The following is a 13,247-nucleotide window of genomic DNA, read 5'->3' as shown; positions in this document are numbered from 1 at the left end:
ATAATGAAAAATTATTCTTTTGCAGTTGTGATCAGTGGCATGGTACTTCTTGATGTTGTCGCTGTCATTTTGCAGTGGTTGCCATTGGCTAGTTGCTAATGAGATGTTTTCCACTTGAAATAATTGTCTGGAAGACTTTGCTGCAGTTGCCTAAATGGGCAACCCTTAATCTGAAGTCACTTTTCTCTCTTTTTATCTTTTTCATCTCTTCATCTTTTCTCTTAAATTAGTTCAAGGTTGTTGTCTAACACATCATGCAAAAAGATGCACTTGTATGCTTGGGAGGATTACAGTGTAGCATGACAGAGCTAGCCATTGATTTTTCCTTAATGTATCTGTCTGCTTATCTGGTTTGAGGAAGAACTGCTAATACTCATTCTAGGGTCAAAATGTTAAATATATCAAAAGGTTACAGAGCACTTACTTCTTGCCATAACAAATTTTAGACTGCTACATAGACCTCAGACTAATAAATCTTGTGCGTGTTTCCTGTGCCGATTAATTTCTGAATTTTATCTCCTTTTCATGCAACAGCTTTGAACTGAGACCAAAAGGGAAGAAGGCAGAGCAAAGGGGTGGGAAACTTGCTTTTTATAGTTTCACCTTGTGCCATTTGGCTGACTTACAATCAAGCTCTAGTGAAGGGGGTGGTAAAAAGCTGCCTCTGTCACTTGCAATAACTGTGCTGCTCTCGGAGGAACAAGATAGTTCTCAGTTACTGAAAAAAAAATCATCTCAAAATTCTTTCCATGCTGTTCTTAGTTAGTAACTGCTTATCTTATCTCTTTCATGTCACAGATCAGAGGTCCACTGTGAAAACACCAAAGACTGTTCCAGACACAGATGAAGATGAGGGAGCTCAGTGGAGTTGTACTGCCTGTACTTTTTTAAATCATCCGGCCTTAAATCGCTGTGAACAGTGTGAAATGCCCAGGCATTTCTGAGCCAACAGGCCTGTTACCTTCTATAAAACCATAACAAACGTACAAGGAACTACCCAGTTATTGGGGGGCAAAAAAAGCATTTATGCGTGGGATTTTGTAAAATTGAAGGTGTGACGAGATGGTATTTTGCTAATGTTAAATGTCAGCCCACAGAGCTAGTAATACCTCAGTGTTGTGTCACAGGCAGTTGAAATTGATCGGCTGAAAGGTAATCTGCTGAAAGACTCGGTTGCCAGCTGCCTAAACCATGTACAGTATTACCAGTATCCCAGTAACACACACCATGTTCAGTGCTTGGGTGTTGCCCATCCTCTTCTCTGCCCCAGTGTCACTACTGAATTTTGACAGGGGAAAGGAATAGAGTGCTAGTGTTTTTGTTTTCAGAGCTTTCAGTGAAACACTACATGCACAGAGGAGATCTAAAAGGAACAAGGTTTAACTATTTGAACTGTTTGCTGCCACATAGTGCCTTCGATAAAGGGAAGAACTTCACAAATCAGTGGTACTCTTTGCCTTGTCTTCCCTGAAAACATCTCTGTGAAGCCAGAAATCAGTACAATCACATCTGAAGATGAAAAGGAAAAACTGCATGCGTTGTCTGTACAATACACACAGTGAAATACCCCAAAGCTTTTCCTACTGTACATAGCTCTAGAGCCTGCTTTAAGTGATTTCTTTTCTTCACCTTTATTATTTTCTTGTACTTCTGTATGTATAGTGTAATAGTCTTTTTGTTAACTTTCTTTTTTCCCTTTAAGTGATTAAGCACGATCATGTCCCTTTTTTTTAAGCTTTTATCTGAGAGAAGCAATGCCTTAAAATAAGAGCATTAATAAGAAACTATGCACAAAATAGCTTTCCTCTGCTCATTCTGTACATTGCTCTTGTAAATGCTGATGATCTGTGAAGACCTGCAGATGCAGCGTGGTAAAAATGCAGGAAAAGTTGGAAGAATTATGCATATAGTTCACTCTGTACACTGAGTTTTACGGTGGGTGACACAAGGTAGCGTTTTGTCTGGTGTGAGGAAACTTTATACTAAGAAACTTTCAACCCACCAACAGATCAGCATCTGATTCAAGCTTGCTTCATCTGCTGGGTATCTTGCAGACTCCTGGAGAGAGATTCATTGGGGAAGTACATACAGTGCCAAAATCAACAGCAGCAGCATCGTACAGCTTTGTTCAAGGACTTTAAATGCTTTCCTGTTTTGGCAGCCGGTTTCTAAACCTGACTTTGTGGTGAAGTCTCATATTTATAGAAAACAAGGATAGCAATATTTAGGACAACTGAAATAAAGGCTGGAAAAGAGAAATCAAACAGACTTGAACACTGAAGCAACCTCAAGCATCTCTTTATTTTGATGATCTATTTTTTTAAGGAAAATATTCACATGATCGGGGATGTACGTAACCAAGATCAAGAAAATGGAATTCCAGTACAGTATGCATGAAAGACGGCACGCAAAGAATTATGTAGCAGCACTTAGCGTGAGGCTGGAGGGAGTGCTAACAATGTAGCAAGAGACAAAGTAGACTGTCACCCACTGTAAACATTTGCCAGTGGACACTTTTATTAGGAGTTTTACAAGTGATCTATGTGAATGCACAGAGGCCTTTGTTTTGAAGGCTTTGCATTTTTTTTTTATGTGGGAAGAAAATGCCAATCCCAGGTAATTAGGCAGTAGACCCAAAGCACTTGCATTCAATGCATTTTGTTTATAAAATGAGGCCTTGTTTTTCAGCTTCATCTGCAGTTCTATGTGAAGATTGACAAATCAGTTTTTACCTGTTTATTAATAAAACCTAATTTGGATATCTTGAGTTGATGGTTTTGTGATTTAGCTGGGTAAACTGCCTTTGTAACAGATAAGTTATTTATAAAAATTAAAAAAAAAAATTATATTCTAATGTTTGGTTTTGTGATTTGTTTGTTTTTTCCATGCTGTGGAGCAGCAGAATATTCAACGGAACAATAAGCGTTAATAGTATTAAAAGTAGGCAGATTTCTTGCCACCAGAGATTCTATTTAAGCCTTTGTTTTGTTGAATCTTGTCTTTCCTCCCATGTATTATTCTGTTAAATTCTAATTCTGTGAGCGTAAGGAATGTATTCTGAAAAGTTGCACTGACAAGATTGTGTCCTGACCAGAGACTCATTCACTTTATGAATAATTAGTAAGCTAGACACGTGCTCTTTTTACTTCATGCTTTAAGGGTTTATGATTTTAAAAATATTTTTCTGATTCAAAATGGGCAACCACTATGTCCAAGGTAATAGTTTATCTACTTTGTGTACTGTTAACGTAAGCACAGTTTAATGATTAATATGGTTGAACTGTATTTTGTGCTGTGTATACTATAGTGCTATGAGATGTGAAGTGCTCCTGGACATGTCTTTCCCACTTGGACCCTGTTTAGACAGACATTTGGTGTGTGGAGCTGGGCTTTCCTGAGACACAGTGATGCTGTGTAAAAGCCTTTCAGGAGGCATCTATAAAGAGATCAACTACAGATCCAATAAAAAACATTCCTTAATGCAGATTAATCAGCTGAAGTGCCTTTATCTGCTGTATGGAAAATAATGCTTGGAGTGAGGAGGGCAGCTGTTTTTAAAAAGCAAACAATGAAAACTAATCAGTTGTGGGGGGGGGGAAAACATGTTTGGGGAAATAGGTGAAGTGGAATTCTGCTCATCATATCAAATGCGTAATTCATCTTCTCCCTGCATTTATTTTGTGTGTTATTTTCTGAAGGAAAAAAAAAATTTACATCCTAGCTCTCAGCTAACTGTGCAGAGCCATCAGCGCATTAGTATGAGCGTATGGGGCAGTGTTTTCAATAACTGATCCTGGAATAGTGGGACAAGAGAAATGACATCTCCAGTGTTGTCTGGTTCACAGACTTTTAAATTACCTTCAGGGACTTTATGTTTGTCCTGTGTATCATTAGGCCTTCCTTCAAGTTGATACTAGTATATCGGCATATCACTGCTGTATGCTTTTAAAGGGTAGGATTTTGAGGGATGAAGTAGAACTAATTTCACTGCTGAATTTTTTTCTTTTTCCTCATAGAAGATAAATAACAAAAAATGAAACATTTGCAGTAAGGTTAAACTTTGTATTGTGAACATCAGTAGTTTATCTTGGATGATGCTGATTTATGACTATGTTTCTGTACTGTCTTTGTTAGGGATCTCTATAATGGTAAAAAAATCAACAACAGGAAAAAAAAAAAACCCAAACAACAACCAACCCCAAATAGATTATTTCACTCTTTAGCAGGAAGGGAGAAGTATGCTTCTTGGCTTTTAGAGGTGCTGCTGTTTATTTGTTTATTTTTCATGAATATGTGAAATGCTCATCACTCAGTCAAGCTTTAGAATTGGGATGACTGTAGAAGTGCAGGCAGTGAAACAGACAAAGAGCTGGTAACTGGGCTGCTGTGTCACGTCAGCTCTGCGGGGCTGCCTTCAGTTGGCATTGCCAGTTTTCCAGATAAATTAGAAAAACATTTGTCTTCTGTGGTCTCCAGTCAGTAGAGCTATTCTGTTACCCAGGAGTATGGTTGTGTGTGTCACCCCTGAAATTTAGATTGTGACATTTGATATCTTCAGTCTCAAGCTAATGATACATTGATTTTAAAACTGCATGGTTGGTATTTGTGCCTGTCTGTTTTATTTGTGTGAGCTTAGTCAATTTTATGATCTTGAAGTATTTACCTTCAGTGTATTTTGTAGATGCCCAGGAAGAAAAGTATCCTTATTAGTACTGCATTTCTTCAGATTCCTCTGCCTTGAATGTACATTCAAGCCTGGACATAAATTAAAGGAGAACTTGATCAAAGATGTTAAACAAGCATTTAACAAGAAAAAAAAAAAGCCAAGTATTGAAATTTACTGATTCACCCTTTTCAGTGCCACTACTTTGGTTTTCTAAAATGCGAGCATTGCTATAAAACAGTGGCAGAAACTTTTCAATACAGTCAAGTAACAGCATCTATAGTGTAGCTTGTGAATCCATGGCAATTCTTATGAATATTTCATTCTAAAATAGCAAGAAAATGCTTTGACTTTGTCTTATTTGTTAAAAAAATCCTAATGTGAACAGGAAATAAAAATTAGTTTTAAACTTGATTCCTTTCGTTGGTACAGAGTAGAATGATTACAATGCATTCCTTTTTCAAGCCGGACTGGTTGAATAGCTCTCTTGTTGCTAACTTTGAGGAACAGTCTTTGATTTTTGTGTAGTCCAAAATGCCTGGTGAGGCTCACACTTTGAATATTTTACTTAAATTACTGGAGAGCAAGAGAACAGGAAGTTAGTACGAAATGTTTGGGGACTTTTAGGCTTCACGAAGAGCCTAAGTGCTGTAGGAGCACTTGGGAATGATGATGAGCATTGAATGCTGCAGTCACACTAAACTTTGACTTTTTTCTTCTTTTTGATACAATTCTCCATGATTTTTATTTGGCTTTCTTTGAGCAGTTTGGTGTCAGTGATATGCTTGCTTCTACAGTAGAGCTTCTCAAATAGTGTCACCTTCGGAGGCAGCACTAGTAGAACTCACAAGTGCTTGCTTCAGTCAAGCTTTAGACATACTAATTCCCAGTAGTGTAAGTAGTTATAATCATGTATTCATCAAACACACAATGGTCTCCAGCCAGTGCAATGCTGCAGGCATGAGCTAGGCGAGCATTTTTCTGTGTCCCGTTCTCTTCACTGATTTGTTGCAGGTATCTGTGTGTAGTTACAGAGGACTGAGCCAAAATTATCTACGTGGGTTCAAACTGCCTATTATTTGTAAGTTTATTTAAAATAGTAAAACACTAACATATTGCATATGAGCATGGATTTTGAAGGAGAAAAGTGGCATATTGGTTTGGGTACTACTCAAATGAGCAGTTAGGGATTTTTATATATAAACCTAATTCCATATTTTTAATGCACATGCATTGTGTTAATGCCTTTAAATTCTGTGACTACATGCTGTTATTCTACACAGTTTACAGGAGCACGATGCCAGTACGATTTTGATGTAGTTGATTTGGTAATGAGTGGAAGAAATGTGTATTAAGCATTTTTAACGTGGTTTTGTCTTAGTAGGTATCAACAGACCACATCCAGCCTGTGACTGATCAGCTTTGCCTAAATTCAAGTTCCTATTGCGAGTGATTTAGGTCAGGGCTGAAAAAAGATACACTGATGGAGACATAGAAGGGGACTAAGGGATGCTGTGTCCTTTGTTCTTCATATGCAGAAGCAAGTGGTGGTGGTGTTCTTGCACCCCACTGTAACATGCAAACTAAAACGTGGCAAGCATAAGGCCTCAAAGCAGAAGAGGCTGTAAATGTTAGTGTCAGGAGCCTGGGACATAGCATCCGTAGCATGCCTGGCCGGGAAGACTCATCATGTGCTTGGTCTGTGGTACCTCAGGAGTCTGTCGGTACAAGTAAATGAGTTTTACCACACGCAGCTAGTCATGAGGCTTGTTTTTGTGGCAGTTGATGGAGTTGGTTGATGCGTTATGTTCCTGAGCACGATGACCAAATGTTTCTATCCCGTGATTTCTTTGCAGACTTGCACAATACACTGCTCAGTAGGGTCAGCAGAACAGCAAGGTTAAGGAACAGCAGCATCGGAGTATTCGCTTCACAAGCCTTTTGACAGGAAAGGATGGCTGACTTCTCAGGCTCACCTCAGGGGCAGTGGAAGGTGCAGTCCGTATAGGAGGTACCCAAAAACAGTTCATCACAACACCCATTTCCTGTGACATGACAGATGTGCAGGTGTCACCGCTGTGTATCTGCTCGTGTGACAGCCATGTCTCCATCGCATGCCAGGGTCTCGTGCTTGGCACGTTTGGTTACGTGCCGAGGAAAGGTTTATAAGGTCCTCCTAAGAAAAGGACAGTGGGAAGCGAGCTCCCGGAGTGCCTGGTCTGGCTGGTACACAGCTGCTCACCCACGGCGGAGGAGAGGCGCCTGCAGGTAAAATGGCTTATTCTGCCTTTACAGTTTTGGAGGGTGGACACTTGTTCCTTAAAATAGACGCTTTGTAGTCTGAAAAAAAGGCCAATGCATCAGGAAATCTGGATTAGCTTTTTGCCATCATACTACAATAATAAGCTCTTAAAAGTGGTGTATTGTAATTAAGGGAGTAAGTCTGGAATTGAATTCAAAACAGGTTAGTGAATATTGATACCCTTCTGATGTGACAGGAAACGTGTTTCAAATAAAAGAATGGAGTGAAAACTTTATTATGAAAATTACCAGCCAAAAAATTTCAAATGAAGTATTAGCTTTATAGTGGCTTTATGTTGATGTAAGAATATAAGCAAAGCAATGTTTGTATGTATGGAATGTCTCATCAGCTGATATAAAAAAAAAAATTACTCGTTTACAAACCCTGCTTATGGTAGCAACTCTGTAGTTAGTTGTAAGTTGGGCAGCCCTTTTTTATTATTTTTAATTTTTGGCATTTCATGTGTTGTATCCTGGGGAGAACATAATTGGATGGATGGATTTATTTCATGCAAAACCTTTTTAGTTTTGCTTTCGGTTTTTCGTTTTGTGTTAGTCAGATTTCCATAATGTCCTGCTTAGGGTCTTAGAGTATTGGGATGGAGGCTTACTGTCACCCAGTCTGGGAGCTGCTGTTGAGAAGAAAGATTCGGAAGGTACTTGGATGCATTGTACTTACAATTCATCTGGTTACTTTGGGGCTGGAGTTGACTGGGAGCCTGTGGACAGTTGCGGAAAAGTGAAATGCCACTCAAAAGGCATCTGGCCAAAACAAACTTCGTCTAAAGGGGCCTGTTGGAGAGAACAGGCAAGGCAAATGGGGACAATTGTGCAGCAATTGAAGGAGCAGCAGGTCCAGCACTTCTTTCTGCTGGAAGATTTACACCACCACCTTAGGGTTCGTGTGCTTCCTCTCGTGTATGACCTGTGAAGACATCCTAAAGGTAACGTGTTTTCTCCCAGTCTTCATGTTGCAATAGTGTTTTGTGCTGCTAATGGGGCAGAATGGGGCCAGGAAATAGTCAAAGGATCACAGAAGGTACTAAATAAAAATGGTAAAAATGCCACAGGTGTCAGTACCACCACAGTGATTGTTATCTCTGCAGTATCGCTGTGTCATTGGCTGGCTTTCTAAAAGATGCTCTGCTCTAGTGACATGGCAGCTCTGCTCTGAGCAGTTGTAGAGAATGTGAACCCAAGATTTTGCTATTCCCGGTGCCTTCATTCATCTCTGTCCCTGTCTCGATCTCTGCCTTTTCAGCTTTCCTTTTTCAACTCTATAATTAGAGATTTGAACCATCACTCAAGCCAAATTTCTGATGTTTTGTTGCAGTCTCTGGTAGCTACTGTGAAAATCTGGACTGAAACTGTGATGTGTCTTGTATTTTTTCATGCGCTTTTTCCTTTCCTCTGTGTTTTAAGGCCAGAAATAAAATTTAAATGTGACCTAAGGAAAGAAAATACTGTCTTTTGACAGAGATACCTGACGCAATTATGAAGAGAGAGTAACGAGGTGTCTTTTCTGTCTGCAAGAATCACTTTGGTAGCCAAAGTCTACAGATGAAAACCGTCAGCAGATTTGGATGCTGTCATCAGGCATCCAGCCTGAAGTCAGAATGCAGTTTGGCCCTGTGTTACAGACTTGCTTGGTGGTTTGGAGAAAGTTGCTCAGGTCCTTCTCTATCTGTTCCATGGCAGCAGTATGACCTTTCTCATTTTTGCAGTGTTTCTTGTGCAATTCCCCTGCCATTGCGAAAGCATTTGGAGGTGCGTACCTCTTTTCGTGCCTTCTGTCCACACTCCTGAATGTTTAAGGTTTTCAGGAAGTGGGGCTGTGTGCTAGAGGTTCATACTATGCCAGTGCAACTAAGCTGCTGCTGTACTTAAATTGAAAAGACACTGTAACTTGGCTTCAGGAACTCTTCCTTGTCCTTGGCACAGCTACCCTGTACATGAGAAAGAAAATACCATGCTAGTGTTTTTTGAGCTGAAGGACATGACAAAAGCTTTTCTTCTTGAGTAATGATTAGTAACGTGGTTTTTTTCTGATGAGTTTGATACTTAAATTGCTTAGGCTTTTTGAACCCCTAAGGAAACCAAGCACTGCGCTGCCTGGCCAGGGTTCTGTCCCTGCGAGCTTCTCTTTGGGCCCTGGGACTCTGGACTATGTGAAACAGAACAGCCGGCTAAAAGGAGCTTTTCCTTTTTGTAACGGGCCCTGCTGCTGCCCCAGTGGATCTCAGCAGTGCTTTTCTGCCAGCCCCAGACCCTAGCCACCAAGCTCCACCTTCCAAACTTACCAGTAGTTTTGCTCTGAAAAAATACTTTGCCATTTTTCAGGGCAGCCGTGCTATGTTCCAGTTCTCAGTGCTTCCTGAAGCAACGGTACGGTTGGGTGATGGGGAGAAATACTTTACCATTCATGTGATTTACAGTTGCACCCAAAACAACTGTTAGGCATAGCTGTGCCAGGAGATGCTGTGCTTGGGAAGCTCCTTCCCACTTGGAGAGCCTAGCCATGTTTGAAGTGGTGATAAGTAACATGCAAAAGTATGTTTTGCGTAGTTTTGTTGAAAATTGTATCATCCATCTCCTGATCTCACACTTCATGTTGGTTTTCATTTTCTTTCACTTATATGATAATCTTCTGTCTTTTCATTGTGTTCTTTTCCTGGACCAGTTCCTGCATCCTAATACTAGGATTGAACCTGTTGATTTTTGATTGCATGCAGTGGGTTAGTTCAAGACCTGAAATCAGCATCTAGGTCTCACTTGAACATCAGCACGTCACCCCATGGCAACCATGCCCTTCTCTTGGTTTTTAAAGCACTTTTAGTAGTTCTAGTGCTGCCCCAGAAGGTGGTAGGCTGCCGTGTGGTGATTTCAACTCGCTTAAAGGTTTTAATTTTATATGTGAAATTCATCTCATGAGACGTCAAGACAAAATGCATTAGTATGCTTTGGAGCATGGATTGCATCACCCCGCCAGCTGCAAGCGTCTTCATTACTAGTTTACAGGGTGGTACTCGGTGATGCTCCCATTCTCTGTGGAGCTGTTGATGAACTATGAATCCTGTGTTGTGGCATCGGAATAGCACACCCTCCCTAGGGGTGACAGGGAATGGCTAATCTGGGCGTTGCCCATCCTTTGGTCAGAGCTGCTGTTTTCTGAAAGGCGTGGAAAGGCTTTTGCTCCTGAGGCCAAAAGCAAGGTGTAATCAAGTATTGGTTAACTTTTTTCTGAATACTAATTGTATGACTCTAGCCAGGTCTCAGGTGACACAGCTCATTTTCACAGCACAACTGGATTATGCTGTTGCTGCCATAACCTATTTGTCTGTCTTTTCATTTTTTTTTAAAAAAGCATTTAACTCCAAACTTAAAATAGACCAATGAGTCAAACACACCAGTGAAGAAATTGTGGATAAGGGCCTCTGAGGTAGGTGGCAAAAGCGGGATTGCTCAGAGGCTTGCTTTGTCTGCTGTTAATCATCTGTTAGCAACTCCTGTGTGATCCTTTAAAGCAAGAGCCCTTGCTCCCGTTGGAAAGAGCTTGCTTTCCGTGGTGTCCTCCACCCTGAAACCCTGCTGTATTGTAGTTGGCTACAAAAGCACTCTGTACCTGCAGTTTGGTGGCTGCTTCTGGATGTATTACTTGGGGGGGTTGAGAGAGTGCCTGCCAGCTGTCAGGATACAGGCACGGTTGGTTCTCTCTGCGTGTCCTCAAGCAGTAACGTAAGCCAGCGCACTCACTGACCTTTTTCAGATGTTTTTTCATCAGCCTCTGATATCTGGGTTGATGGAATTTGCTTTCCCTGCCTTTTTAGCCCTTTCCAGGCTGGAGCAGGCTGTAGTGTTGTGAGGAGTTGTTATACCATGGTATGGGTAGATTCCAAACTGTATTTTTCTCGTTCTCTTGACTGTCCTGCTGGTGTGTTTGATGGTGCAGGGCTTGATGCACTGCACAGGAGCTGCTGAGTCAGCCCTGAGCTGGCAATGTTTTACTGTACTCTTAACCCCATATAGAGCTGTCTGGACCCTGAGCAGGCAGGAGAGGAGCCAATGTTTCCTGCTTTGTTCTGAAACATGTCAAGGCCAGCCTGGGGGAACATTTGCTTTCAGCTGTGTACAGCTTCCAGTGCCAACTACCCTGCACCTCGGATGCCACGTACTGAAGAGCAGCATATCCAGGCAGGGCCACAGCAGCACTCCTGGGGATGTTCCAGCAAAACCCTGTGTGCAGCCTGGGTTGTGGGTCCTTGCAAGTCCCAGCTCTGTATCAGTGTGATGTAACATACATACATCTTAACCTCATAGATTTGCTTTGGAAGTTGTGCAAGAAGGAGGGGGGTGTCTTGTTTTTACAGATTCCTGTTCTGAACAGCAGAGTCTAGAAAGCATATGTAACTTTTGTAATATTACTGCTAATTGCTATGATGCAACTCTGCTTTGAAATGGGATGAACTGCATTCTCCAAAATATAAAGACTACATTTTGAGCCCTGAAAGCCAAGAACTGAGCACCACAGATGCAGTTTTTAAAGCAGGCCTGAATAAATGAAGGGTTGATGGCACAGCACTGGGAATCGCCTGCTGGCCCATGGGCAAATCCAGGCTCCATCAGGAGGCTCAAAGAGTCTTGCCTTCAAGCCAGGGTTGCTGCTGCACCAGTGATGCGATAGCTGGACCTAAGCGGGGGCTACCTGTGCCTCTGGCAAGGAGGTTAGAAACAAGGCTGCAAGCAGGTTACAAGTAGCTGGAGCTCAAGCCTGTATGTGCTGTGTTGCACATCCAGCCTCCACCCGGCTGGTGGAGAACTGCAATTTGGTATGGAGGTGCCCAGCTACCTGGCCTCGGGCAACTGTACAGCGGTGGTGCCCTGCTCCCCAGAAACGAACCGAAAGAAGGTGTAAAAGGAATGCAATAGGAGCCTGGCATCTTGAATTACTTTGGAAGAAGCTTATTTTTTATTCTCCCCTCCTACTTAATGCTGCCTTACAATTGGATGCCTGGAATACTTGTTGTATATCTCTCTAACCCTTGATTGACACATATACAAGATAATAATCTTAGTTAAAATCCCCTGTGCTCAGATTGACCAGTAATGTTCAAAGTACACCTGGAAAGACTTTCGAGATAACGTTTGTAAGACAATGCTCTCTGGGCTCGAAGAGAAAGTGTTTTTCCAATTAATTTCTGTCTAAGGGTTGGCTGTGATACTTACCCAATTGACAAACCTAGTTTCAAGTTTCAGCTTTAAAATATAATTGGCAGCTCAGCAAATTCATAAAATTGATCCCCGTTCACACTTATTTTTGGCTTGCATTAAGAATGTGCCAACCTGGAACTCTAAACTTAACCCCGAGTGACTTTCCCAGGGCTGCTGCCCTGAAAGGGAAGCCTGGCAGCGGCGCCTGGGTCCTGGCCAAGGTAAATCCTGAGCCACCGGCGCCAGGGCAGCCGTGGCCCAAGCCGCAGGTGAAGGGGGAATAAAAAAGATGGAATAAAGGGTGGATTTTGTGAAATTTCCCCTTTCTGGAGCGTGTTAAGCGGCCCTGCTGCTGGGCTCAGCTCCCCCGTGTGACACAGCGCCGTGGCTCCTAGGAGCATCCAAGCTGTGGCGGGCGCTGCAGAGCTGCTGGAACATTGGACACGCTGGAGTTAGGGGGCCGTGCCGCTGCCCGGCTTTGGGGTGTCTCGGCTCCGCGGGCGAAGCTACTAGAAAGTGGCGGAGCCTTCCCGGCAGGCACATGCGCCTCTGCCAGCCTGCGGGAGCCTCCGTGGCGTGGCTGCCCTGGCGAGGCCAACGCACGGGTGCTGCCCCCCCACCCCCCCGGGGTGCTGCCCCCCCACCCCCCCGGGGTGCTGCCCCCAGAGGGAGAGTGAGGGCAGCCCCTGCCGGGGGGCTTCAGGCGGGTGGATGGGGCTGGGGGTGGCGATGTCAGCCCTGCAGCAGCCAGCCCTGATTCTAGCGCTACCACATTGACACCTGGTGGCGGACGCGGCCACGGGGTTTTTTTTTAAAAGCAGGCGGTCGGTGTGTGTCTTACGGGTGGCGTTTGCTAGCGGCGTGCCGCTTGGCCCTTGATGCTTTTTCTTTCAGCATCTCTACTTAAGCTCCCTTGGACAAATACAAACATTAGGATATGAAAGTGTAGAGGCTGACCTAAACCGGTGTCTCCCAAATATTATCTGCTGTTGCATATCGGTATCGTAAAAGGTGATCAGAAATAACCACAAGAGTATTTTTTCTACTTTTCTGCTTATCCAGAACTTGGATTCTC

General features: G+C 42.7%; 1 protein-coding gene across 4 annotated transcripts in view; it reads left to right on the top strand.

Annotated features, from left to right (window-relative positions):
* The window catches only part of TAB2 (TGF-beta activated kinase 1 (MAP3K7) binding protein 2), a 67,041-nt gene extending 64,187 nt beyond the window's left edge, over nucleotides 1-2,854 (top strand). For all 4 annotated transcript variants that reach the window (XM_055810135.1, XM_055810136.1, XM_027796944.2 and 1 more), the window contains exon 7: nucleotides 799-2,854. In XM_055810135.1, the coding sequence (XP_055666110.1) occupies nucleotides 799-944 (146 nt within the window). In that variant the 3' untranslated portion in view covers nucleotides 945-2,854. The remainder of the gene's footprint in view (nucleotides 1-798) is intronic.
* The last annotated feature ends 10,393 nt before the right edge of the window (nucleotides 2,855-13,247 follow it).

Source organism: Falco peregrinus, chromosome 7 (assembly GCF_023634155.1).
Source record: "Falco peregrinus isolate bFalPer1 chromosome 7, bFalPer1.pri, whole genome shotgun sequence".
In the NCBI taxonomy this organism is placed as follows: domain Eukaryota; kingdom Metazoa; phylum Chordata; class Aves; order Falconiformes; family Falconidae; genus Falco; species Falco peregrinus.
Note: the sequence above shows the minus strand (reverse complement) of the source record. Positions and strands in the feature narration are given on the sequence as shown.